Genomic DNA, 25,657 nt, shown 5'->3' on the forward strand with positions numbered 1-25,657 from the left:
TAAGTGAAAGTCTGGCTTGAGAGACACTCGCTAGCAGAGGTTGGATTAAGAGAGCTGTATAAGGGATCAGCTCCCATATATGTACAGTTTGAATATTATTGGGTGAGAGTGTGCTTCAAATTAGCTTTTTGCTATTATGATGTGACTTGTATGGATATGTATGATGGTGTTGCATTTCACTGTTAGGACGCATTAGTTTTAGATAGCTATAGAAATTGTACTTAAAAATGGTATTTTACTCTCTAAGTCGAACGCTTACTCCTGTTCACTTTATTTTTTTTCCAGGCTATAGGAGGACACATTTTTTTTGAATAACCTACTTTTTTTCTCGTAGGTTATCGATAATTACTTAATTGTATTATTATTCTCTAAATTTATAATTTAAAACTCCGCATGTACTAGCAGTAGCATTAATCTTGTCAGGAACTGTATGAATTTAAGTTTTTATATTAATAAATGAAAATTTTTGATGGTTTTTAAATAGCTTGAAAATGATGTAATAGGGTTGAGCTGGGCTCCCCAAATTTTAGTTTTTCATAATTATTGGGTTAAGTTGGCCCAAAATAAAATTATAATAGTTAATTTAAATTATTTTATATGTATATTGGACCTCAATTGTGAGCCTAGTCATGAGTTTGAGAACAGTAAGGCTTACTACGGGCCTCGGGAGCTTTATATTAGCCCAGGTCTTAGTGTCGGTCCGGCTTATAGGTTGGGTCATGACAATTATAGCCTATTGTAGTTGAAGACAGCCTTTGTGGTGTATAAAGTTATTAAAGTAGTAAATATATTAAGTTATGTCTAGAGGAGAATGAGAGGAACTAACTAATATATTTATTATAAGCAAATATATAATAGTAAGGTTTCTCTTAGTGTAATAGGGTTAATTGGTAGTACAACTTTGAATTTGTAATCAATGATTTATTTTTATTGATAGTAGAAAAAAACATACTCGTGGATGTAGTCTCACATGGAGAGGATGAATCACGTAAATATTCGTATTTTTGTGTATTTGTTTTATATTTTTGTGTGTTTTCATAGGCTAAGCCAAACATAGTTATTTTTCTTTTGACTTAATTTGAATTCATTTCAAACTCAATTTCAATTATATTTTCTATTTTTAACTCTAATTTGAGATATAATAATAAGCAATTAAAAAAATAAACTATTTAGTTCGATTCAATTTATCAATTTTTTTTCTCAAAAAACTGAACTGAACAGAATAAATCAAATTTTATAAAATAAAAAAAAATCAAAACAAACAAAATTATCAAAAAAATTGACCTTAAATCTTTTTTTATTAAATCAGTTCTATTGATTTTTCAATTTGAACTGCATTTTGCTCATCCCTAATGACAATAATAAGTCGCATCAAAAGTGAAGTAACACTAACACTAGATAATACCCAAAAAAAAAAAAAATCATTCCAAAAAATCAAAATCCTAATCCTAATCTTCCAAATTTAGGTGTTCAAGTTTCATGTTTATGACCCAAAAAGGGAAAAAAAAAAAATTGTAAATGCAATAGGAACAATTGATATAAAGGGTTTCAAGAAGAAGAAATCATGGTGGCTATTAGAAAATACATTGAAATCAAAGGGTCACTGTTAGTCTTTCCAATGATTGCTCTATTGTTTCTCTCTCTTTAAGTTTGCTTAAGTCTAGTTAGAAAGAAAGGGATTAATGGATGGATAATGGGGTAGAGTTAGCAGGTAATCGATGCTTTAAGGTTTGTAGATCAAAGTCGCAGATAGTGTGTAAAAAGGAAGAAAAATGAAGGATTTGGCTTCTCTTTTTGCAAAATTTCTAGGGTTATTCATCTCTCTTGACGGTTGAGTGAAATTAATTACAGCGGAAAAATAGAGATGGATTGAGGGCATTCATATCCCATGACTTGAAAATGCACCAGAAGCACAAAAGATGGATTGAGGGTGAGATTAATAAGAAACAGTGATGTGATTTAATGAAGGCTGCACATAGGTTTTGAATTATTGGTGCTAGTAGCTAAAAGAGAGTGGTGTCAACTATTGACCATCGAAGTGATGAGTGGTATTAAAAATAAAAAATCGAGAGAGTAGGAATGAGAAGTGACAAGGACAAATTGAGTGAGAGAGGGGATAACGATGTTTTGTCTAGGGTTTCGATTTTTTTTTTTATTATATAAGTGCCACATTAATTTATTTTTAACTTTTCACTCTCTTAATAAAGTGTGCCTATGCGCACAACTAGCTAGAAAAATTTGTATATAATAATGTCAAAAATAAAAGTTCAGGTGTGTAATAAAATTTTTTGGAATTTAATTTTTGAGTTTCAAATTTTTGTGGTATTTAATTTGTGATATGTTTTGAATAGTTTTTTAATTTAAAAAATTATTCCAAACCTTTGGGATTTTTTTTTTAGATTTTTTGAAATTTATTTTAGGTGCTGAGGTGGAGCAAAAATAGTTGAGTTTGGTTAGCAGAGTGAGTTAAAATCGAACCAAAAAAACTAAATCCTAAAGCCAACTAATCTTTATCTTTTCTCTTCTTCGTTTTCTCCTCTCTCCTCCACTATCTCTCTCTCTGTCTCTCTCATCCTTTTCCCCAATTTTCTTGGTTGACTAGCCCCTCAGCTTCATCTCTAGTTTCTTTTTCACCTCTAGCCACCTTCCCTTGGTCGATAAAATGCAAAATCCAACAAGGAGTGTAGATTCAATTTTTGGTCAAAAATCCCTCCTTAGGCCACCATAGCCAACATTCTTGGTGTTTATAGATTCATTTCATCACAAGAAAGTTTTAAAGACCAATCTCGCGGGTCATCATTTTTTTGTTTGCATGAATTGAGCTTTAAAAGAGGAATGGCAATTGTTCTTAACCTCGCCTCAGCTCGCTTTGCACCTGACTAATTTTCCTAACCTCGAAATTGTGCGGGCCCTTCTCCCTATAACGAATCCCTAAAACCTACCTTGCACAATAATATATAATTATTTTTATTAGAAATTAACTTATTTTAATGTATTTAGGTATTTAAATATTATAATTTAACAAAAAAATATTGGTTTATTATTAACATTATGTTTTAAATTTATATTTCTAACTTATAATTTATTTTTTAAATAAATAAATTATATTATTTAATGGTAAATTGAAATGAAAAAAATATGTATAGAAAAGAAAATGCTTGCGAGGAAACCATCACGCCCCATTACTTGACGGTGAAGTTCCTGCTTTGACCCTGATTATCTATGGGCTGAGGATGGGGAGAGCAATCTCTGCCCTCGATTCGTCCTGTTGCCATTCCTACTCTAGAAGTTTTAGGTCTCCGCTTGTCAGTGAAATTGCTTCCAAATAACTAAGAAAATATGAAATTTGAGACTATCAGCAAGCTCTATGTGTCAAGAGCTTTGAAAAAAGACCATTGGGACAATTTTTATTGCAAAAAAATCTCTGGGATCTATGACATATATGGTGAGTTTTTTGGGACTTTCTAATTGTCTTTTTAATTAAATAAAAATAAATGCTTAATGTGACATTATGGGCTTTGTGTAAGGACCTTTATTTTGAAAAAATTCCACCGTTGCTTAGGACTACAATTTCCATTAGATGTGCAGGTTTATTACCTACTTCAAAAGACATCTAATAATATGTTTTTGGGCGCTTTCAAACACGTTTCAAGTAGCCTAAATTCTTATGCGTTTCATGTAGCAAAATTTGCAAAAGTAAACCACCACTCTTAGTCTATATTTTGGCACATTAGGCTAGGTTCTTACTATGCTTATATTATGATATCAGGCGAATCTAATTTAGTAATATGACTTGTGAAACTAAGATAACAATTTAGGGAATATTAATTGGATTTAATTAAATTAAATGGAATTTTTTTGGACATTGTAAGAGTTAAGGCACTTGAGCTAAATGTAATACCCTGAATTTTTAAATAATTATTTTATGTGTAGTTATATAATTTTTGACTGGCTTGACGGCTCAAGAGGGGCCATATGATGTTGATGAGATATGGGTTAAAATGTGTGATTCTAGAAGTGTTATTTGAACTATTTTGCAGGTTGGGTAGGTCCTAGGTGTAAGGGAAATTTTGTTAAAATTTCGGCAAAATTTTAGAAACTATTTTAATTTCATGGTTTAAATTAATTATTTTGTTTTTTCATTCTTTTGATAGAAGTCGGTGTATATGTTTAGGTGATCAGTATCAGCCGTCTTCTCCTTTCAGCCAGATTAATTGCAGTCCAGTCGACTAATCCGTGAGCAGATATTGATCTTATTTACAATTTCAATATTAATATATTTCAGGCATGCTCATGTATCACTTATACATATATGTATGTAGTGGAATATTATGCATGCCATGTTTTGCATTTATATTTGATGATATTGCCTTGGTTGTTGTGTTATGATAATCTAGAGCTGTGTGTGTGAGTTGGTGTGTATGTGGTGTTTATGGATATGGGTAGGACGGGTAGACGTGACTCGAGCTTGACTCACTGGGACCCGATTCTTATTATGGATAATGTCGCAAGGGGTTTTGCGGTCACCTGGACGAACACTCACCGAAGTGGGAAGGAATGAGGAGTTGCCACTTTAATTTTGAGGGAAATTAAAGAAAATCATTTGTGAAATGCAACTTAAAATGAAACCACTTCAAATATAGAGATTCTAGGTTCGAGGTCCGTAAACGGGTGGGGAAGGTATTAGGCACCCCACCTCGTCCCTCAATGAGGGTGAGCAGATTTAACCTTATGTTCTTTATAAATTAAAATCGATAGTTAGGGGTTTTCGAATGGAAATGTTAATCCTTTTGATAAAAGGGAATATTTGATTTTTCACTAATTCGGATTACCCAGATACGCAAGTAAATGAGACGACTTTAGTGAATTGATGGCGCGTAGCGGTTTTTCATTTATGGGATTATTTTGCGTATTTGTTAAAATTCGGTTTGAGAATCGGATAAGAACTCTCCTCCGATCTCTTTTTAGATTAAAATTTCGATTGGAGATCGGATAAGAACTCTCCTCCGATCTCTTTCAGATATTCATTAAAAATTTTGATTGAGAATCGGATAAGAACTCTCCTCTGATCTCTTTCAGATATTTATTAGAATTTTTTATTAAGAATCGGATAAGAACTCTCCTCCGATCTCTTTTAGATATTTATTATAATTTTTGATTGAGAATCGGATAAGAACTCTCCTCCGATCTCTTTTAGATGAATGAGAGTCGGATAAGGACTTTTCCGACCTCTTAAAATTTGATTACAGCTATACATCATAAGAGCCTAAGACTAAGGGTTCTGGCATTCGAAGATGCCGGAGACCTGAATAAGGCTTCTTTTAACTCATTGGTACCTCGTGACAAGATAGGGGATACCAGACTGAATTTTACCGACCTCCTATGTGATCGCCTTACCAATACCTTTCGGCAGGCAACATTTGCTCTATTTCATTTGCTAGTCTGAAATTCAATTTTACTCCGACCCTCCACCTTACCCAGTCATCTTCTCGAGCTAGTCTGGTGGTTCGACTTTGTAATTCTCTGATTTATTATCCGAACATTTATTAAAAAAACTCTTATAGTAAGATACTGCTACCAACATTTTATCAAACTACCTATACGTTACCCGTAACTAGAACACCTACATTAGGAGATAATAAAAGACCAAGAACAAATAAATAACATGAACTGATATCAAAGATAAACTCAAGAGTAACCACCCACGTGGGACCTTCTAACATAAGACAAACTTTAACGAAAATTACGAGCGTAAAAAGAAAATAAAGACGAACATTGGATAAAGAAACGGTTCAGACACTCACCTGCAGGAAGTTGAACCTATTGAACTAACTATGGAGTCACGAATGTTGCAGAGTTTCGGGCTAATAGTCTGGGGACTAATGCTTGCCTTGAAATGACGAAAGCCTAGTTAGCATGTAATCGAACCGGAATGATAATGAATGAGATTAAGCTCAGAAAATAAAAGTGGATATAAAGGTGGTGAAAAAAGAACTGAAACTTAAGAAAGGGTATCGCAGAGCAACGAACAAACTGAAAATCAAGAGTTCCAGTGTCTAACACTTCTTCAAAGAAAATATTTTAGAAAACTGGTTTCCAAAGTCTTTCTAGCTTAAAAATAGCAGAGTAGCAAAACTGAATCAATTTTCAGAGCCTTTCCACTATAATCACCACCCTTTTTCTTCGTCCCCCTCTCAACAGTTTTCATGCAGGTATTTATAGGGACCGGGTGCTCCCAATGAAGGGTCAGGATTTTCTTTGAGGGAGATGGAAGGTTTGGATTTTAAAGGACATGATCTGATGCTTGGGAATTAAAGAGAATCAGAATGAACGGCTGAGATCCTTTTCAGAATATCTGTCCTTTTTCTCTTCTAATCTGACAGTTCCAAATTTTCTTGTCCAGGGCGATCCGAGGGCTGGGAATAAAAGGCATCGGTCTTGTCGTCTTCTTCTTTGATCCAAAAGCTCCGGGCTCGTCATTACAAGTAAGATCAATGGTGGAGATTGGGATGTACAGGACTGTCATGACATACTCTGGCATCTGTCAGTAATGTGGGCGATTCTACAAATGAGGCGTGCGGTGGAGATCTCGTCTGCAACGCCTTAACTACCTCGGCTCTGATTATGACGACAGTTATTGGAAGTTGTCTTATTCTCCTTGTTTTCCGTTCTCCCCTCCCTTCCAATCTTTCTAACACGATCCTTTTCAGATCTCTCATGCTGGGCCCCCCTCCTCTGATCTCTCCTACTCCAGTTTCTCCTTTATCTGGTCTGGCTCAGTCAAAGCATTTATTCCTTTGATTTCCGAGGCGTCTGCTTCATTTTCTGCTAGCAATAAATTCTCAGACCTTCTCTATATATACCCTCGACAGAAGTCCTTCCGCATTTCATTTTTCTCTTTCTCTCTCACTTTTCCTGTTCTAGCTACTCCGGCAACAATTCCGGCTGTGATGGCGGCTTTTGATCTATTTCCGGCTGTTCGCCTTGTTGATCAACTGAAAATTTATGACCCTGAGGTTGATTAACAGGAAATTTAAATGCTAAAAATTAAAATCAACTTAGATCAAGGAACCAGAGGTTGATTAACAGGAAATTTAAATGCTGAAAATTAAAATCAACTTAGATCAAGGAACCAGAGGTTGATTAACAAGAAATTTAAAAGCTGAAAATTAAAATCAACTTAGATCAAGGAACAAGAGGTTGATTAACAAGAAATTTAAATGCTGAAAATTAAAATTAACTTACAAAACAAGTCTAACTCGACACGAGAAGTTCCTCCACGACGAAGTGTACTTAACAGGATTGCGAAGATAGATGATTAATGGAGGACGAGTTGCAAGACTTAACCCATCGTCCTTGGTTACTTACTTACTTCTCACAGTTCCCTTCTGCCCTTGACTTCCTTATTTTGCGAAAAGTGCCCTTGCGGGTTTTCACTTTCCCTTTTGCACATCTGACTAGAAGCGCCCTTCCTGGTTTTCACTTCTAGTTTTTTTTTTTTTTTTGGGGCCATTCCCTGCAAATCTCATAGCAAAGTACATGAGGTTATCAATATTCAAATCCTAATCTTATGACAAAATTTTAACAGATTAATAGCGCAGAGAAAGAGGTTGAAAAAGGATAATATTAAAGTGTGAGTATGCGGGAAAGACAAAAGCAAAAAGACATATGCGGAGGAAATATGACTTAATTATGGTTTGGAAAATAAAGGTACAATTTCAAAGAAAAGGGGTACAGGGATGGATCTCACAGATTCCTTGTAGTTGACTTTGAAATTTCTTAACTGCCATTACTTTAAATGCTCTGGTAATGAAGATTCATGCAGTGGCGATTTATTTCCATCCTTGGTTCCATGCCCCCTTCCTTATTTCTCCTTTTTCTGGTTCTTGGGATGCCCTTTCGGGTTTTCACCCCTAGAATTTTTTTTTTTAGGCTCACTCTTTAGGACGCCCTTTCGGGTTTTCATCCCTCACTCATTTTACAGAAAGTGCCCTTCCGGGGTTTTCGCCTTCTTTCGCACATTTTGCTAGGAGCGCCCTTTCGGGTTTTCACCCCTACTCTCCTTTTTTATTTCTTTTTTTTTTAGGCATAGTATCTTTTGACGGTGTCGGCATTCACAGGTCTTGGAAATTCTTCACCGTCCATGTGGGTTAAGATCAAGGACCCACCAGAAAATGCTTTTTTAACCATATAGGGTCCCTCATAGGTTGGTGACCATTTACCCCGGGGATCGTTTTGATTCGGAAGCACCTTCTTCAGGACTAGGTCCCCTGGTTGGAATTCACGTGGGCGAACACCTTTGTTAAATGCCCTGGCCATTCTTCTTTGGTATAACTGCCCATGACATGCTGCCGCTAGCCTTTTCTCATCTAGCAAATTTAATTGGTCCAACCTTGACTGGATCCATTCCAACTCATCAATCCTTGATTCTTTCAGAATTCTTAGAGAAGGAATTTCTACCTCAATAGGTAGTACAGCTTCCATCCCGTAAACCAGTGAGTATGGGGTTGCCGCAGTTGATGTCTTTACAGAAGTTCGGTATGCGTGAAGGGCATAGGGAAGCATATCATGCCAATCCTTATAAGTGACTGTCATTTTTCGGATTATTCTCTTGAGATTTTTGTTTATAGCTTCCACTGCTCCATTCATCTGGGGACGGTATGGTGAGGAATTGAGATGTCGGATTTTGTATTGATCACACAATCTCTAAATCTTTGGACCATTCAAATTCTTGGCGTTGTCAGTGACGATTTCATTGGGGAGGCCATGCTTGCAGATGATATTATTTTTTAGGAATTTTAGGAACGTGTTTTGCGTAATGTGAGCATGTGATGTCACTTCGACCCATTTAGAAAAATAATCGATAGCCACCAGGATAAATCTATGCCCATTGGATGCCTTAGGGTTGATGGGACCAATCACATCGATGCCCCACATTGCGAAAGGCCATGGTGAGATGAGGTTGAACAATTGGTGAGGCGGAACATTTATTGGATCCGCATAGATTTGACACTTATGGCACTTTCGGAAGTACTCGACGCAATCCTTTTCCATAGTAGTCCAAAAATATCCCCGTCTCATGATTTGCTTAGCCATCATATGCCCATTGGCATGGGTTGCACAATTTCCCTCATAAGTCTCGAAAAGGATCCTCTTCGCTTCTTTTGCATCCACACATCTTAACAATTCGCCGTTGGAGCTCCTTTTGTATAGAATTTCTCCACTGGGGAAGTATCCCAATGCTAATCTCCGAATTATCCTCCTTTCGTTTTTGCTCGCCCCTGAGGGGAATTCTCTGGTTTTGATGTAAAGCAGGATGTCATGATACCAAGGTTTACCATTAGGTTCTTCCTCGATCATGAGGCAATATGCCGGCTCACTCCTTACTTTAATCTTTAATACCTGAATTGTCTGCCCTTCTTCCATTTGAGCCATAACAGCCAGGGTGGCTAAGGCATCTGCAAATTGATTCTTGTCTCGACTAAGGTGAGTGAAAGAGATTTCTTCAAATTTCTTAATCAGCTCTAGTAAGTACTTCTGATATGGGATTAGCTTCGGATCCTTAGTTTGCCATATAAATGATTAGGGCTGAGTCTCCATATACCTCTAACTTCCTGACTTTCATTTCGATGGTAGCCTGTAGACCCATCACACAAGCTTTGTATTTTGTGACGTTGTTGGTGCAATCAAATCTCAACTTGATAACTATCGGGAAGTGTTTCCCATCCGGGGATACCAATACAGCTCCGATTCCATTACAGGACAAATTGGACTCGTCAAAATACATTTCCCATACATCGTGATTCTTTTCCTCGTTTTCCACTCGTTAACATGCTCATCGGAATTCAAAATCCAAGGCTTCATAATCTTGGATGGGGTTTTACTAGGAGATCAATGATTATGCTACCTTTTACCGCCTTCGGTCATATAGATAATGCCATATTGAGAGTATGACCTGCCATTTGGCTATCCTTCCCAGCACAAATGGGCTTTTGAACACGTACTTAATAGGATCCATCCTAGAGATGAGCCATGTCTTATGATTCAGCATGTAGTGTTTAAGCCGATTTGCCATCCAGGCCAAAGAGCAACAAGTTTTCTCTAGGAAAGAGTACATCGACTCGCAATCATTGAACTTCTTACTCAAGTAGTAGATGGCTCTTTCCTTTCGACTAGTATCATCATGCTGCTCCAAAACACATCCCATTGAGCTCTGTTGGACTGCCATATACAGAATCAGAGGCCTTCTCGCCACTGGCGGAACCAATACTAGTGGGTTTGACAGGTAGTGCTTAATTTTCTCGAAAGCCTCTTGACAAACGGAATCCCATTGAGAGGTGTTGTTCTTTCGGAGTAGTCTAAAAATAGGCTCAGCTTTGGCAGTGAGATTGGAAATAAATCTCGAGATGTAGTTCAACTTTCCCAGAAAACTGCGCACTTCCCTTTTTGTTTTTGGGGATGGCATCTCTTGAATAGCTCAAACTTTGTCTGGATCAACTTTTATTCCCTTCTCACTTACTATGAATCCCAACAACTTTCCAGATCTAGCCCCGAATATGCATTTGGCAGGGTTCAGTTTCAACTGATATTTCCTGAGTCTCTCGAATACTTTCCTCAACACCTGCACATGGCTTTCTCCTCCCCTGGACTTGATGATCATATCGTCCACGTACACCTCCACTTCTTTATGCATCATATCATGGAATAACGTGACCATAGCGTGTTGGTAGGTAGCGCTAGCATTCTTTAATCCAAAAGGCATGACTCGATAGCAAAATACCCCCCATTAAGTGATAAAAGCAGTTTTCTCCTTGTCCTCCTCATCCATTGGGATTTGATTGTGCCCTGATGCCCCATCGATACACGAACATCTGCCCAATCCCGCAGCATTGTCTACTAACACATCTATGTGTGGGAGAGGGAAATCATCTTTCAAGCTTGCTTTATTAAGATCTCTGTAATCAATACACACCCGGACTCTCCCGTCCTTCTTCATCACCGGGACAACGTTAGCTATCCATTGGGGATATTTAACCACTTCCAGAAACCCAGCATCATATTGCTTCTTGACTTCATCCCTAACTTTGAGCAGCGTGTCAGGTTTCATTCTCCTTAATTTTTATTTTACCGGGATTGTCCCCGGAAATAGGGGAATTTTGTGCGTCACTATATGAAGGTCCAAACCAATCATATCATCATAGCTCCAGGAAAACACGTCTAGGAATTCTTTGAGCAAATTGATCATATCTTCTAATTCTTCACTCTCCATAACCTTAAGTTCCCTTTTTACTTCTTCCATGCCTAAGTTTACGGTGTGCGTTTCATCCCCACAAGGCACTAGGGAAGGTTCATCCGTTTCATCCCTTTCTTCTGTGAGCTCCACCTCAGAATCACTTGAAGTAATGGCAGTTATGGGGATTTTAAAATTAACCAGTGGAATTTCTGAGTCTACTGAATTATTAGGTGTTAATTGATGAATGGTCCTGAAGAGACGAAAATGGAATATATTATAGAATGGATTTCAAAAAGGAAAGAAGAAGAGAATTGGATATAACATGCGCTATTAATTCATTAATATTTATCACATAAGAAAAAGTGTCCATTTCTGATTATTACACTTGTCATCATGGACAAAATGATCAAGTGTTGATAACCAAAAGTACTTTACTCGAAATTGAGTGAGGATGTCCTCTGCCCGTCCAGATTGTCGATTCTTGTCCTTGGCTATTGGCGAGACTAGAGCCTCATACAAGGAATCAAGATGGATGACATCGATGGATGGTTCATCGGGTGATTCTTTAATTTCCGCCGAATTTTCAATGACTGGCTTGATGAAAACCTCTATAATTCTCGGGACTACCTTCATTTTCTCGATTTTCTGATCAAATCTTTGATCCCGAAGCATACTTTTCATCCAGAATCGTTCATCTGTAAGGTCGTCTTCCTCATAACCCAAATCGCAATGGCCAACCTTCTGGATAGCTGGTATAGGCTCGACAATTCCTTATAATGTGGCGCCTAACCCCTTGCTCTTTTCATAACCCCTCTTGAGCATTACCTTGGCGACCATAGCCATAGCCCCTTCATTCTTTGAGATAGTTTCTTGTAATTCAAGAGCCTGGAAAGAGCTTTCCAATGACTCCTCAGCTGCTTCTATATAAGGAAGTGATTACGGCTTGGTGATCAGCATGGCTTCCTCCCCTCTCATAGTGATGATTTTGCCGTCCATAATGTATTTAATCTTCTGGTGCAAAGTTGAAGGAATGGCATTTGCTGAGTGGATCCAAGGCCTCCCCAGCAACATAGTGTATGCGGGCTCAATGTTCATCACTTAGAATGTGACGTTGAAAGTGCATGCGCCGATTTGGAGTGGCAAATCTATGTCTCCTAACACCTCCCTCTTTGTACCATCAAAAGCTCTTACCACCATAGCACTTTGGCGTATGTTTGACCGGTCAACCGGTAGCCTAGCCAAGGTGGCCTTAGGCAGTACGTTAAGCGTGGATCCATTGTCAATAAGGACCTTGGCCACTATGCAACCTTTACATTTCACCGTCACATGCAGAGCCTTAGTGTGCGTTAAGCCTGCAGGGTCTATCTCTTCTTCTGAGAAAGTGACCAAACTAGATGCCTGAATTTGTCCTACTATCTTATCGAATCGCCTGGTGTGATGTCGGGTTCACAAAGGCTGATCCAGAATTTTCTCAGGCTTGATGGTGCACCTCAGAGCTCAGAATTAGGGACAATAGTGAAATTCGAACAGGTGTCTTTCTTAACTGTTCCACCACGTTGTACTCGCTTTGCTTCATTATTTGAAGCAATAGTTCCTCCTCTTCTTTTGGTCTGGCAGGTTCTTCTTTCTCTACTTTCTTAGCCTCTTCTTCCGTATTTTCTCATGGCTCTCCCATTTTTACTTTCCCTCTCTTCTTTTCCTTTTCCTCATTCCCGTAACACCTCCCACTTCGGGTTATAAACTCAACTTCTTGCTCATGTGGGGAGAACTTTGTGGTAGTGACTGGCTGAGGGTTAGATTGGGGAGTAGCACCACTAGAAGGTCCAGCGTAAATCATCTTGAAGTGCTTGTGAGAAGCGAAGCACGGTTTAGGAGGTACTGAAAGTGAGGCAAGGCTAGGAGCCGGTGTACTGCTTGATGCTTTTTGGGTGAAGACTTGGAAATTATAGTTCCAAGGTACAGCATGGGTGTTTGTGACGGGGAGCTGAGGCGGAGTTCGGATAATTATTCTTGGTGGTGATGATCTTTGGTAGAAGGTGATTCTGTGTTTAGAGGTGGAGGCATTTTGGCTGAATCGGGCTGTGTTTACTCCCTCCTCTATCTTCGACCTCGTTTGACATCTCAAGACTTTAAGGGATAGTAAGTTCTGAACCTCTTGCTTACTGTTCACAATTTTTCAGTTCGTGGTTAGCTGCCCTCCCATGATAGGGGCATCCCACCTTATCTTCAGTTTCTGATGCTTGAAGATAGAGGTAACCTTCCTTCACTGCCATTCTAAAAATTTCCTCAAAGTGAGGAATCAGTTCATCTACCTCTGGTGTCGACCCTTCTCCTTCCGACTCTATCATGTTCATGCCATTGCCCGTATTATGATTGGGCAATGGGTTTGAGGTAACATTGGGGAGGGAACCATTCCCTTCAATCTTCAACTATCCATTCCTGATTAGGGCGTGTACTCTTCCTCTGAGTGCCCCGCAATTGTCGGTCGAGTGCCCCTGTGCCCCTCCATGATACTCACACCGGGCACTGGCATCATACCACCTGGGGTATGGCGGCTGAATTGGGTCAAGGGGAATCGGCACTATTTGGTTTATACCGACAAGGTATCGGTATATTTCGCTAAGTGGCAGGGGAAGAGGTGGATCAGGATTTCTTGGTGGTTTCGGATTATTTTGAGGTGGTCTGGGTTGAGAAGGTGGAGGAGGTGGTCTGGGCTGGTAGTTCGTCGGTGGTGGATATTGTGGGCATTGGTGAGGATAATTTGGGAAAGGGGGTAGAATGTTTGCAATGGTTTGGCCATGAGAAGGTGGATATGGCCGGTAGTTGTTCTGAGGAAGTGGGGAGTGATTGTTCTGCTGGGTGATGGAATGCACATCACCCTCATTTTTCTTGCCAAAACTGGCAGTCTTCTTTATAAGATTCTTAGTCAACTCCTGCAGTCGTCCTATCCTTAAGTTGGCTTCTATCCTCTCACCAGCTTGGATGATGTCCGAGAAACTATTGGAAGTGTTTCTAATCATCAGATTGAAGTAGGGAGCCTTCAATGTCTCAATGAACAAGGAGCATAGTTCATTGTCAGTCACTGGAGGATACACTTCTACGGCCTTCTCTCTCCATCTCTGGGCATATTCTTTAAAACTTTCCCTATCTCTTTCCACCAAGTTTTGGAGGTCTCTCTTTGTGGGGGCCATGTCGCAGTTGAACTTGTATTGTTTTAGGAAAGCGTTAGCCAAATCCTTCAAAGAGCGCAATTTGCTCTGTCCAGCCCAATCAATGCATCTCAGTGCCCTTGAGAGACTCGTGAAAGAAGTGGACTAGGAGTCGATCGTCCTCTGTCAGTGCAGACATTTTGGCAATGTAAGTGGCCAGGTGAATGCGGGGGTCTGAGTTCCCGGTGTATTTGTCAAAGTCCGGGATTTTGAACTTGGGCGGCACCACCACATCTAGCACCAATCTCAGTGACGCCACATCGACTGAACCATACATGTTCAGCCCCTCTATTGCTCTTAATCTCTCTTCTAGAGCGGACAGCTTCTCATTTTCTCTCGTCTTATTCTCTCCTCCTACTGCATGAAATAATCCCCCAGTTGGGAGATGAGGGGTGGGATGAACCGGAGGGATTAGGACTAAAGGGTATGGTTCGGCATTCGAAATAGCCGGATAATAGGAGAAAGGTGGGTCATTATTCAGTGGGGCTGAATTGACGGTGATTGTCAGATCCGGGATCAATGGCTGGAAGGTAAAAGAGGTTGAAGCACGTTGGGAATCAACCGTTGTAGGAGGTGGGGGAGGTAGTGGTAAGTTAATTTCTGAAGCAGGCTTATTTTGGGATATCTCCCTCATTAGTCTCATGAGCTCTGAGACCTGGTCTTTCAGCTCGGACACTTGCCCGTGTAGGTTTTGGACTTGTTCCTGGTCTTCCATTAGCCTTCTTGTTCGTGATCTTGTTAAGTACACTCGCCTGGGTTGAACTGCGTGTCTGGTCAGGCTTGCTTTGTTTGAAGCAATATTGATTTTCTTAATTTGGTGATACCTGCGGGAAAAACTTGTTAGTAGGGTAAATTTAGGTAATTTTGAATTATACTGTTGGCAGAGCAACACCTACACATATATCAAAGTAGGAAAATGTGTAGGTTTTCTTAACAGTATGATTCAAGATTATCCTCAAAAAATAAAACATAAGCAGAATAGGGTAAGAGTAAGTGTGCCCCTTTTGTCCTAAAATAGGGAGAGTCCTGGTACCGGATGGGTGTTGCGTAATTGGATAGTTCTATCTTATAAGGTAGCTTGCTACGGCTTCCAGCTATCGTGATAGTTTAGCTCAAGGTCTAATTTTCTAAAAGCCACAGGTTCCCAAATTGCCCCTACCGTAAACAGTAGAGCCCCATTTTATCCCCATGATACTGTCGGGAAAGTTCCATGAGTATCACAGTAAATAGAATGAGTTTCAATCTGAGCAGAAGCCTTCACAAATACTAACGGGGTAAAACCCACGGGTACCGCTACATGACTCCCTCCTATTTACCTAAAAGGGATAAGAGAGCCCGGGTATAGAGCTGAAGTGTGTGAGGACATCGTGTGAGTGTTCAGTGTATGAAGGGACACCTTTACCTCTTCCCAATATGGGGGAGTTTTTTTTCTTCTTTTTTTTTTTTAGATGAAGAGTGCTACAGGAAGACAATCAAGACAAGAAAAATAGTTAGCAAAAATAAAAATAATTAACACAAGGAATTTTGTAAAGTAAGCCCACCTAACTATGGTTGGATCGCAAAATTAAATCTGTTTTTGGACCTCTGGGCTGGGGTTGAAGGAAAAATGATGTCCCCAGTGGAGTCTCCAAGCTGTCGCAAGGGTTTTGTGGTCACCTGGATGAACCCTCATCGAAGTGGGAAGGAATGAGAAGTCGCCACTTTAATTTTAAGGGAAATTAAAGAAAACCATTTGTGAACTGCAACTTAAAATGAAACCACTTCAACTACAAAGATTCTAGGTTCGGGGTCCGTAAACGGGTGGGGAAGGTGTTAGGCACCCCACCTCGTCCCTCAATGAGGGTGACCAGATTTAACCTTACGTTCTTTATAAATTAAAATCGATAGTTAGGGGGGTTCGAATGGAAATGTTAATCCTTTTGATAAAAGGGAATAATTAATTTTTCACTAATTCGGATTACCCAGATACGCAAGTAAATGAGACGACCTTAGTGAATTGATAGCGCATAGCAATTTTTCATTTATGGGATTATTTTGCGTATTTTTTAAAATTCAATTTGAGAATCGGATAAGAACTCTCCTCCAATCTCTTTTAGATTAAAATTTCGATTGGAGATCGGATAAGAACTCTCCTCCGATGTCTTTCAGATATTCATTAAAAATTTTGATTGAGAATCGGATAAGAACTCTCCTCCAATCTCTTTTAGATATTCATTAAAAATTTTGATTGAGAATCGGATAAGAACTCTCCTCCGATCTCTTTTAGATATTAGAATTTTTGATTGAGAATCGGATAAGAACTCTCCTCCGATCTCTTTTAGATGTTTATTAAAATTTTTGATCGAGAATCGGATAAGAACTCTCCTCCGATCTCTTTTACTTGAATGAAAGTCGGATAAGGACTTTCCCGACCTCTTGAAATTTGATTACAGCTACACATCATAAGAGCCTAAGACTAAGGGTTCTGGCATTCGAAGATGCCGAGGACCCGAATAAGGCTTCTTTTAACTCATTGGTACCTCGTGACTAGATAGGGGATACCAGACTGAATTTTACCGACCTCCTATGTGATCGCTTTACCAATACCTTTCGGCAGGGAACATTTGCTCTATTTCATTTGTTAGTCTGAAATTCAATTTTACTTTGACCCCCCACCTTTACCCAGTCATCTTCTCGAGCTAGTCTGGTGGTTCGACTTAGTAATTCTCTGATTTATTATCCAAACGTTTATTAAAAAAACTCTTATGTTAAGATACTACTACCAACATTTTATCAAACTACCTATAAGTTATCCGTAACCAGAACACCTACATTAGGAGATAATAAAAGACCAATAACAAATAAATAACATGAACTGATATCAAAGATAAACTCAAGAGTAACCACCCACGTGGGACCTTCTAACATAAGACAAACTTTAATGAAAATTACGAGCGTAAAAAGAAAATAAAGACAAACACTAGATAAGGCAATGGTTCAGACACTCACCTGCAGGAAGTTGAACCTATTAAACTAACTATGGAGTCACGAATGTTGCAGAGTTTCGGGCTAATAGTCTGGGGACCAATGCTTGCTTTGAAATGATGAATGCATGTAATCGAACCGGAATGATAATGAATGAGATTGAGCTCAAAAAATAAAAGTGGATATAAAGGTGGTGAAAACAGAATTGAAACTTAAGAAAGGGTATCGCAGAGCAATGAACAAACTGAAAATCAAGAATTCCAGTGTCCAACACTTCTTCAAAGAAAATACTTTAGAAAATTGGTTTCTAAAGTCTTTCTAGCTTAAAAATAGCAGAGTAGCAAAACTGAATCAATTTTCATAGCCTTTCCACTATAATCACCACCCTTTTTTCTTCGTCCTCCCTATCAACAGTTTTCATGCAGGTATTTATAGGGAACGTGTGCTCCCAATGAAGGGTCAGGATTCCCCTTGAAGGAGATGGAAGGTTTGGATCTTAAAGGACATGATCTGATGTTTGAGAATCAAAATGAACGGCTAAGATCCTTTTCAGAATATTTGTCCTTTCTCTCTTCTAATCTGACGGCCCAAAATTTTCTTGTCAAGAAGCGTCAGAAATTTGGGAATAAAAGCGCGGTCTTGTCATCTTCTTCTTTGATCCAAGGGCTTCGGACTTGTCCTTACAAGTAAGATCAATGGTAGATATTGAGATGTACAGGACTGTCATGACATACTCTGGCACCTGTCAGCAATGTGGGCGATTCTGCAAATGAGGCGTGCGGAGGAGATTTGATCTCGTCTGCAATGCTTTAACTACCTCGGCTCTGATTATGACGACAGTCATGGGAAGTTGTCTTATTCTCTTTGCATTCCGATCTCCCCTCCCTTCTGATCTTTCCAATATGCTCTTTTTTCGAACTCTCATGCCGGGCCCTTCTCCCGATCTCTCTCATTCCAAAGTCTTCTCCTTTGTCCGGGTCGGTTCAGTCAAGGCATTTATTCTTTCGATTTCCGAGGCGTCCGCTTCGTTTTCTGCTAGCCATAAATACTCAGACTTCCTCTATATATATAACTTCGTCAGGAAATCCTCCCGCGTTTCATTTTCTCCTCTTTCTCACTTTTCTTGTTCTAACTGCTCCGGTAACAATCCCGGCCATGATAGCTGCTTTTGATCTTTTCCCGGCTGTTCACCTTGTTCACCGACTGACAATTTTCGACCCCGGTGATCAGAAAATCATTATGGCCATATTTGATGATAGTGAGAGAACCGGACTAATTCACTGATCCAGATCGAGAATGTCGATTGCGTTGACCCCGAATCAATCGATCGATGTAATCGGCGAACCGATTTCAGGCGAGAAGACAGCCAATTTCCCTCCGATCTTTGGTGACTACCCTTCGAAGTTCATTTGGCTTCTTACCACATTGGGTGTCCCGACAGCGGCTCGGTTCCGAGCGATAATATTGATGGTGATCTCTCTTATCCTCATGAGAGTCATAGTCACCCCATCTGAGCTGTACATCTATCCGATGTCGATGGCCGGTCTCCAAATCAAACACATCTTTTGATTCAGCCATGAGACTAGGCTTTGACATAGGCCTTCGCTAGATAGGATGTACTGCCGATTTCTAGAGATCGCCCAAATGATGTAATCTCCCCTTTAATGTAATCCGATCTCTAGAGATCGCCCAAATGATGTAATCTGCCCTTTTGGAAATGAAATTTTATTTTGACAATTATTATTTTGTTATTATTGCATTGATTATTTTCCGATCTCTGATGTGTTCATCCGATCCGATTCCTAACTGAACAGCCCTTAACCGATCCGCAATTCCAAACATCTGCCTTAATTCACCAATCTTTAACTAGCCGATCTCCCCTTATTTAATTGTGGAGATTCCGGAACATTCGTGAGACGTGTCAGAAAAAGCTGGCGAATCCCGCTAACCGATGCGCCGCTTGGGACATCGTGAGCATTAAATGCTCAGACGTGTATAAATAGGGGATGGGTCCGCCAGTTGCTCCCTTATGTTATTTTCAGCCTCTCGCGAGCGATTCCAAAATCCTCTCATTTTTTCAAGTTCTTCCGACACCGATCACACTCCGGTAAGGGTTTTGATCTTTCTTTCAGTTTAAATTTTCTCTTTTCTTTGAAAATGAGCGGCGCCGAGGGTCAGAGAGCGGCAAGCCCCCCTTCCGTTCAGATCTCATGGTCGTCAGATGAAGTAGAAGTGGTCGGACCGAGCGGGCGACCTGAACCTCCTAGGACCTCCGTTCCAGCCCGTGGTCAAGCAGCACCCTCGAGGCAAACACATTCTTCAGGGAGAGAAAACCTCCCCATGGACGAGCTGCCATCAATCCTTCAAGAAACCGACCTGCAGTCGTTCAGCCAAGAGTATAACATTCAGCCCGATTCATACGAACTCATTAAGTGTCACGGCGATCTTCGAGCCGATCACTTCTTCGAAGAGAATGATATGATCATGGTATACGAAGAGCAATTAAAAGCCGGGCTGCGGTTCCCTCTTGACGACTTCTTCAAGGAAGTTTTAAAATTTCACCAAGTGTGCATAGCCCAAGTTCACCCGAACTCATGGCGGATCCTAGTAGCCTTCAGAGGCCTCTGCCGAGCTAAGGGGCTCAGTCCAATGGCGAAGGTATTCGTCGAGCTACACAGGCTAACTCGTCGAAAGGACGACGAGTACTGGTTCTTTCAGGCGAAGCCACATTGCGGGCTCTTTACCGATCTGCCCTCCTCCCTGAAGAATTGGAAGAATCGCTTTTTCATTCTGAGGAGCAAGGTTCTGAGCAGTTTTGAGGGTTTCCCGCGTAGCTGGCTGCATCAGGGCCCGTTAATTCTGAAGCGCATCACCCTGAATAGGGAAGAAGGCATAATGGTGATGGAGTTGAAAGATCAGGCGGCCACTCAGAAGTTCTCCTGTTTAGATGCGGTGACGGCCGAACTGCATCATTGGACAATGCAGCTGATTACCGGCAAAGAACGCGGGCTTCAGCTCTCTGACCTCGGCCTCGGTACTTTCTATATCTCTGATCTTTGGGCCTTAGCGATCTCACTGACCTTTTCTTTGTGCAGGTATGGCGAGCGGCGAGGCTTCCAAGGAAAGCCGAAAGCGCAAGAGAGAGGTCTCCAGAAAAGTGCGGGAGATGAAGTACGCCGAGGCCTCTCAGACGCCGAGGCACGATCCGAGTGAGATACAGGGAGGTTCGTCCCGACCTTCAGGACCGCCAGTTCCTGAAATAGAAGTGGTTCAGTCTCCTCCTCTGCATGAAAAGCCGCCACCACCTCCTCCAGTTGCTTCAAGTGCGGAAGGGGGTCCTTCCCAACCAACTGTAAGGACCCTTTTCCCGCGGCGCTCAAATCCTGATCCACTCGCTGGAGAAGAACCGAACGGTTAGAGAGAATCCAGGCTTTGCTAAGGTCTTGGGATCCTCCATCTGCCTTCGAGAGGATTGGGATAGGCTAAACCCGAATGATCTCGATGATATCCTGACCCAGACTATGAGCCTGAGTGTGGAGAGTTTGGTGAACCAACATATTGTCCGGGAGAAGGCTCACCGTATGAGGCAAGAGATCGAGAAGGTGGGTCATGAAGCAGCTTCCCTCCGATCCCAACTTTCATCCGCCCAAAACTATATAGCTGAAATTGAGGGGCGGATGAAGTTCTACGAGGATAAGTTGACCGAGCAAGCCCATGTTCTTGAAGAGGTTCGGGCGCTCCGAGCCGCCGATGTTGCTCGCCTCACTGACGAACTCAAGGCAAAAGAAGAAGAGGCGGTGACAAGGGAGGCCAGTGCTTATGTGAACGCCCATGGGGATCTCTTGGCCGAGCTCAAGAAGCGTTATCCCGAAGAGGACTTTTCCTGGATGATAGACCTGGCTCCGCAAGACGAAGAGGATAGCGAGGAGGAGGCCGAAGGTGATAGAGGGGGTGAACAAAATGTAGAACAGGCTGGGGGTGATCCTCCAGCCGAATGACTTGTATAAATTTTTAATTTGAAATGAAATGAAGTTCCGCATAATTTTTAATGACTGAATGAGATCGGAAAGTATCTAAGTTGCATGAGCGCCTGATTGTCTGAACATACTAGAACAACTTGAAAGCAATTATTAACCTATATATGAGAGATCGGTAAAACTTTGTAGACATGAGATCGGCCTAAACCGAGAACAAACACTGAACGGAACTTAAGATTATTGAAACTGGAAACTTGATCTGAACACTTAAGATCGGAAGCACTGTTAAGCCGGATCAAAACTTTAACTTTATTGAACAACTATCCACAATATTTATGAATGGGGAATCAGATGGCATGAAGAGTTAATGTTGGTTCAATTTCGTTTGACAAGAGAGATCGGAAATGTGATTGACTGGCCGAAAAACTTGGTAATTGATTCGAGAGATCGGATAGGATTTAAATGATATGGAGACTTAGCACTAATTTGATTCCTTTTGAAGAGAGATCGGAAATGTGATTAACTGGCAAAGAGAGGCTTGGTGCTGGGGATCGGTTTCAAAGTTTATTGATTCCGGGGATCGGCCAAAATATGGTGTCGACAACAGCTCTAGTCTTATAACTTTGCACTTGGGGTTAAGGGAAAGGGGTAAGCTTCACAAAGCTTAGTGAGTGAACCAACTGATACAGTTATCATATTAATCATATCATGTAGATGCAATACATCAATCATGTCAGTTTTTCACATTATAAATAATTCGCATAAGATTGACCTATCACCAGTGATTTCTCATAACCAATTTGCCCGACTCTTATAGATGTTAATCAGGACTTCCTCTTAAATACATAATATAACCAAAGTGCTTGACTCATAAAGAAGCTTCTCGAGTCTTCCTCTTTCATAATAGTTACGCCAGGGGCTTTTTAGGCCTTTCCTAGTCTTACCACCTCATTTCATGCGTGATCATAGCATATCCATATCATGGTGGAAATCAATGGGTCATCCAACATCATTATACACCATTAATAAATATGCAATAATGTAATAAGTTTGTGTTCTAGATACATAGACCCTAATAAATCATGAAATGATGCATAAGAATCAATTTGAGCTCAATTAAATGAGTTTCCATTCATTAAGGTTAGTTTTACTCATCTCTTGTAGCCTATTAACCACTAGACATGAACGATTGCTATCCTCTTAAACTTGGCTTCCACAATCCCTCAAATTTGATCCTATAAAAGTCAAACCTTAATGAGTTTTCTGAAACTCTAAGACTCTGTACACTTATCAAACAAGTTATTTTAAGTCCTTTTAAGCCATAAAAATAAATTTTGGAGCCTTAGAAGAAAAGAAGATATGAGACTGGCAAAACCAACTTTGCCTGTCGCAGCCCTAACTTTAAATACCCCTTTTTTGGCAGTAACAACTATGACTGCCAAAGTAAGGAGCTTTGGCTACTGAAGTCTTGAGCTTCTCTACTCCAATTGTTGAAGTTAGGAACTTTAGTTGCTGAAGTCTTGAACTAAAGAAAACTGTCGAGAAGTTTCAGCTGCTCCGGCTGCCGAAACTATGGTTTTCAGCAATCAAACTTGGGAATTTCTAGAATTCCCAATTAAAATGCTGCAAAATTCTCCTTGCCCAAAATTCACAGCAAAAGCATTTCACTTGCTCCCAAAACCTCATTAACCCAACCAACACATCACAAACACATTTAAACACTTAAATACTTTTCAGGAATGCTACATGCATCCATTAAAAAACCATCAATCTAAGATTTTCTCATTTCATTCGAAAACACCATAAAAAGGGAAACTGCAAAAATCTAAATCATTCAACTTTAACCCATTTCAAACCCAAACTCAATCATATAATTACACATTTTAAACTTATGCTCAAACCCTAAAACTAACATGCATTTAAAGATCCCTTAAAAACATCAACATGCAAAATCCTTCAAAATCTCGAAATGCTAAAACAATTATTTTCTTACATGCAATCCAAACCACTTAACTCACTCATGTAAATATACTTAGAAATCACTTTAAAGTTTTAAAAGAATTAAGAAAGCACCTTTCTCCCTTGAATTTGATAGTGATAGAGTTGGTAGAGAAACTTCAATTAACTCTTGAGCTTTGAGTTTCCTAACAAAAATCCAAGCATCCAAGCTCATAAAACATCAATTTGGCAAAGAAAACTTCAATTTAGTCTTCTTTGCATGCAATAGATATAAGGAGAGAGAAAAAATTTTACTTCTTTGAAAAATGAATAAAAAATAGCTATTTATACGCCTACTATCAAGGGAACTTTTGGCTGCCAGAGTCCATTTTATCCTTAAGAACATCTTAATAGTAAAAAGGGGACTTCAACTGTCAAAAGTCCAACCTTCGGCTGTCGATGTTCCTTCTACCCAAAAATATCACTTAAACTTTTTACTTGGTTAGAAAAACCAAAAACATATTCATTCTTATTTACATCTTTAACATAACACAACATAACACATATATCGAACCTACCATGATTTCCTTTATCTGTGAAGCCATAAATTTTACGAGAATTTTCCATTAATGATAGGAATTTTAACATCAGAAAGTGGTAGGTGTTACATTCTCCCCCTTAGGAACATTCATCCTCGAATGTTAAAATAAACATCAAACATAACAAAACAAATATAATATAACGTAAACACACATACCTAAAATAGATAGGGATATTGTTGTAACATGGAGTTATGAGTCTCCCACATGCATTCTTCCATGTTATGGCGATTCCACAAGACTTTAACCTTAGGCATCTATTTATTTCTCAAAATCTTGATCTGTGAGTCCATGATGCTAACAGGCTATTCGACAAAAGAAAGATCCTCTAAAATTTCCATGTTAGGTTCACTGATTACCTTGTTTGAATTTGACACAAACTTTCATAGCATAGAAACATAAAAAAACTAGATAGATCCTTTCCATTTCTAGCGGCAAAGCTAGCTTGTAAGATATTCCTGACCTTCTATAGCAACTCATAGGGTCTAATATACCTTGGAGCTAGTTGATCCTTCTTTTCAAACTGGACAACACCATTTATTAAAGATACCTTGAGAAGCACCTTGTCCTCTACCTGAAACACTACTTCCTTTTTGTGGAGACCTACATAACTCTTTTGCCTACTAGCTGCTATCTTCAACATTAAAGGCATTGCCTGATTAGTGATTTCCACCAACTCAATACCTGCCAAAGCTCTCTCACCAACTTCTTCCTAGCACACAGGAGACCTGCATTTCCTCCATACAGAGCTTCATATAGAGCCATTCTAATGCTAGAGTGATAGTTGTTATTGTATACAAACTCAACTAGAGGTAAATACTTCTTCCATGATCCTCCAAAGTCAAGTACACACATTCTTAGCATATCCTCCAGAGTCTTTATAGTTCTTTTTAACTACCCATCGGTCTGAAGATGAAAAGTTATACAGAAAGCTAGTCTAGTGCCCAACTCATTCTAAAGACAACGCCAAAGCCTGAAGGTGAACTGTGGTCCCCTATCAGAAAATATTATCACTGGAGCTCCATGCAATCTTACTATCTCTGCCACATACACTAGAGCCAACTTATCCACAAATTAGTTAGCTCTCACAGGATTAAAGTGGGCAGCCTTGGTCAACCTGTCAACTATTACCCATATAGATTTATGTCTACTAGAGGCTACAGGTAACCCCACAACAAAGTGGACAGTCATGTCCAAGGCCACGGTTTCCCATTTTCATTCTGGAATGGGTAGTGTGTTAAGCATTCTTGTCGGCTTTTAATACTTTAGCTTCACTTGTGACACACCTCACAAGCAGATACAAACTGTGAAATCTACTTTTTCATAAAAGGCCACCACTACACCTTTTTCATATCCTAATACATTTTGGTGGCTCTGCGATATACATTGTACATTGCATTATGAGCTTTTCTCATAATGTCACCCTTAAGTCCGATATCATTTAGTATGCATAATCTGTTGCCATACCTCAAAATTTCTTTTCCATCAAATTAGAACTCATGGTTTGTATCCTTTTGTACTACTTCAGCCAACTTTACCAATTCTAGATCTTCGTGCTATTTCTCTACCACCTATCTCAAGTACACTGGTCTCACTCTCATATGTGCTATCCAAATGCCTTTTGCTGATAACTTCAACTACAAACCCTCTCCTATTAGTTGGTGTAGCTCCTTTAAGATGGGTTGCCTTTGCACCAATATGTGAGCTAAACTGCCAAATGGTTCCAGCTGAGGGCAT

General features: G+C 39.8%; 1 protein-coding gene across 1 annotated transcript; it reads right to left on the reverse strand.

Moving 5' to 3' along the window:
• Nucleotides 1-3,182: 3,182 nt before the first annotated feature.
• LOC131176418 (uncharacterized) lies at nucleotides 3,183-25,657 on the reverse strand. Its single transcript, XM_058141477.1, has 6 exons — nucleotides 25,459-25,657; nucleotides 24,605-24,753; nucleotides 24,415-24,554; nucleotides 23,457-23,527; nucleotides 12,059-12,153; nucleotides 3,183-3,329 (listed from the first exon to the last, which is right to left on the reverse strand). The coding sequence occupies exons 1-6, from the start codon at nucleotides 25,655-25,657 to the stop codon at nucleotides 3,183-3,185; spliced, it is 801 nt and encodes a 266-aa protein (XP_057997460.1).

The sequence above is a fragment of the Hevea brasiliensis genome, unplaced genomic scaffold (assembly GCF_030052815.1).
Source record: "Hevea brasiliensis isolate MT/VB/25A 57/8 unplaced genomic scaffold, ASM3005281v1 Scaf100, whole genome shotgun sequence".
Lineage (NCBI taxonomy): Eukaryota > Viridiplantae > Streptophyta > Magnoliopsida > Malpighiales > Euphorbiaceae > Hevea > Hevea brasiliensis.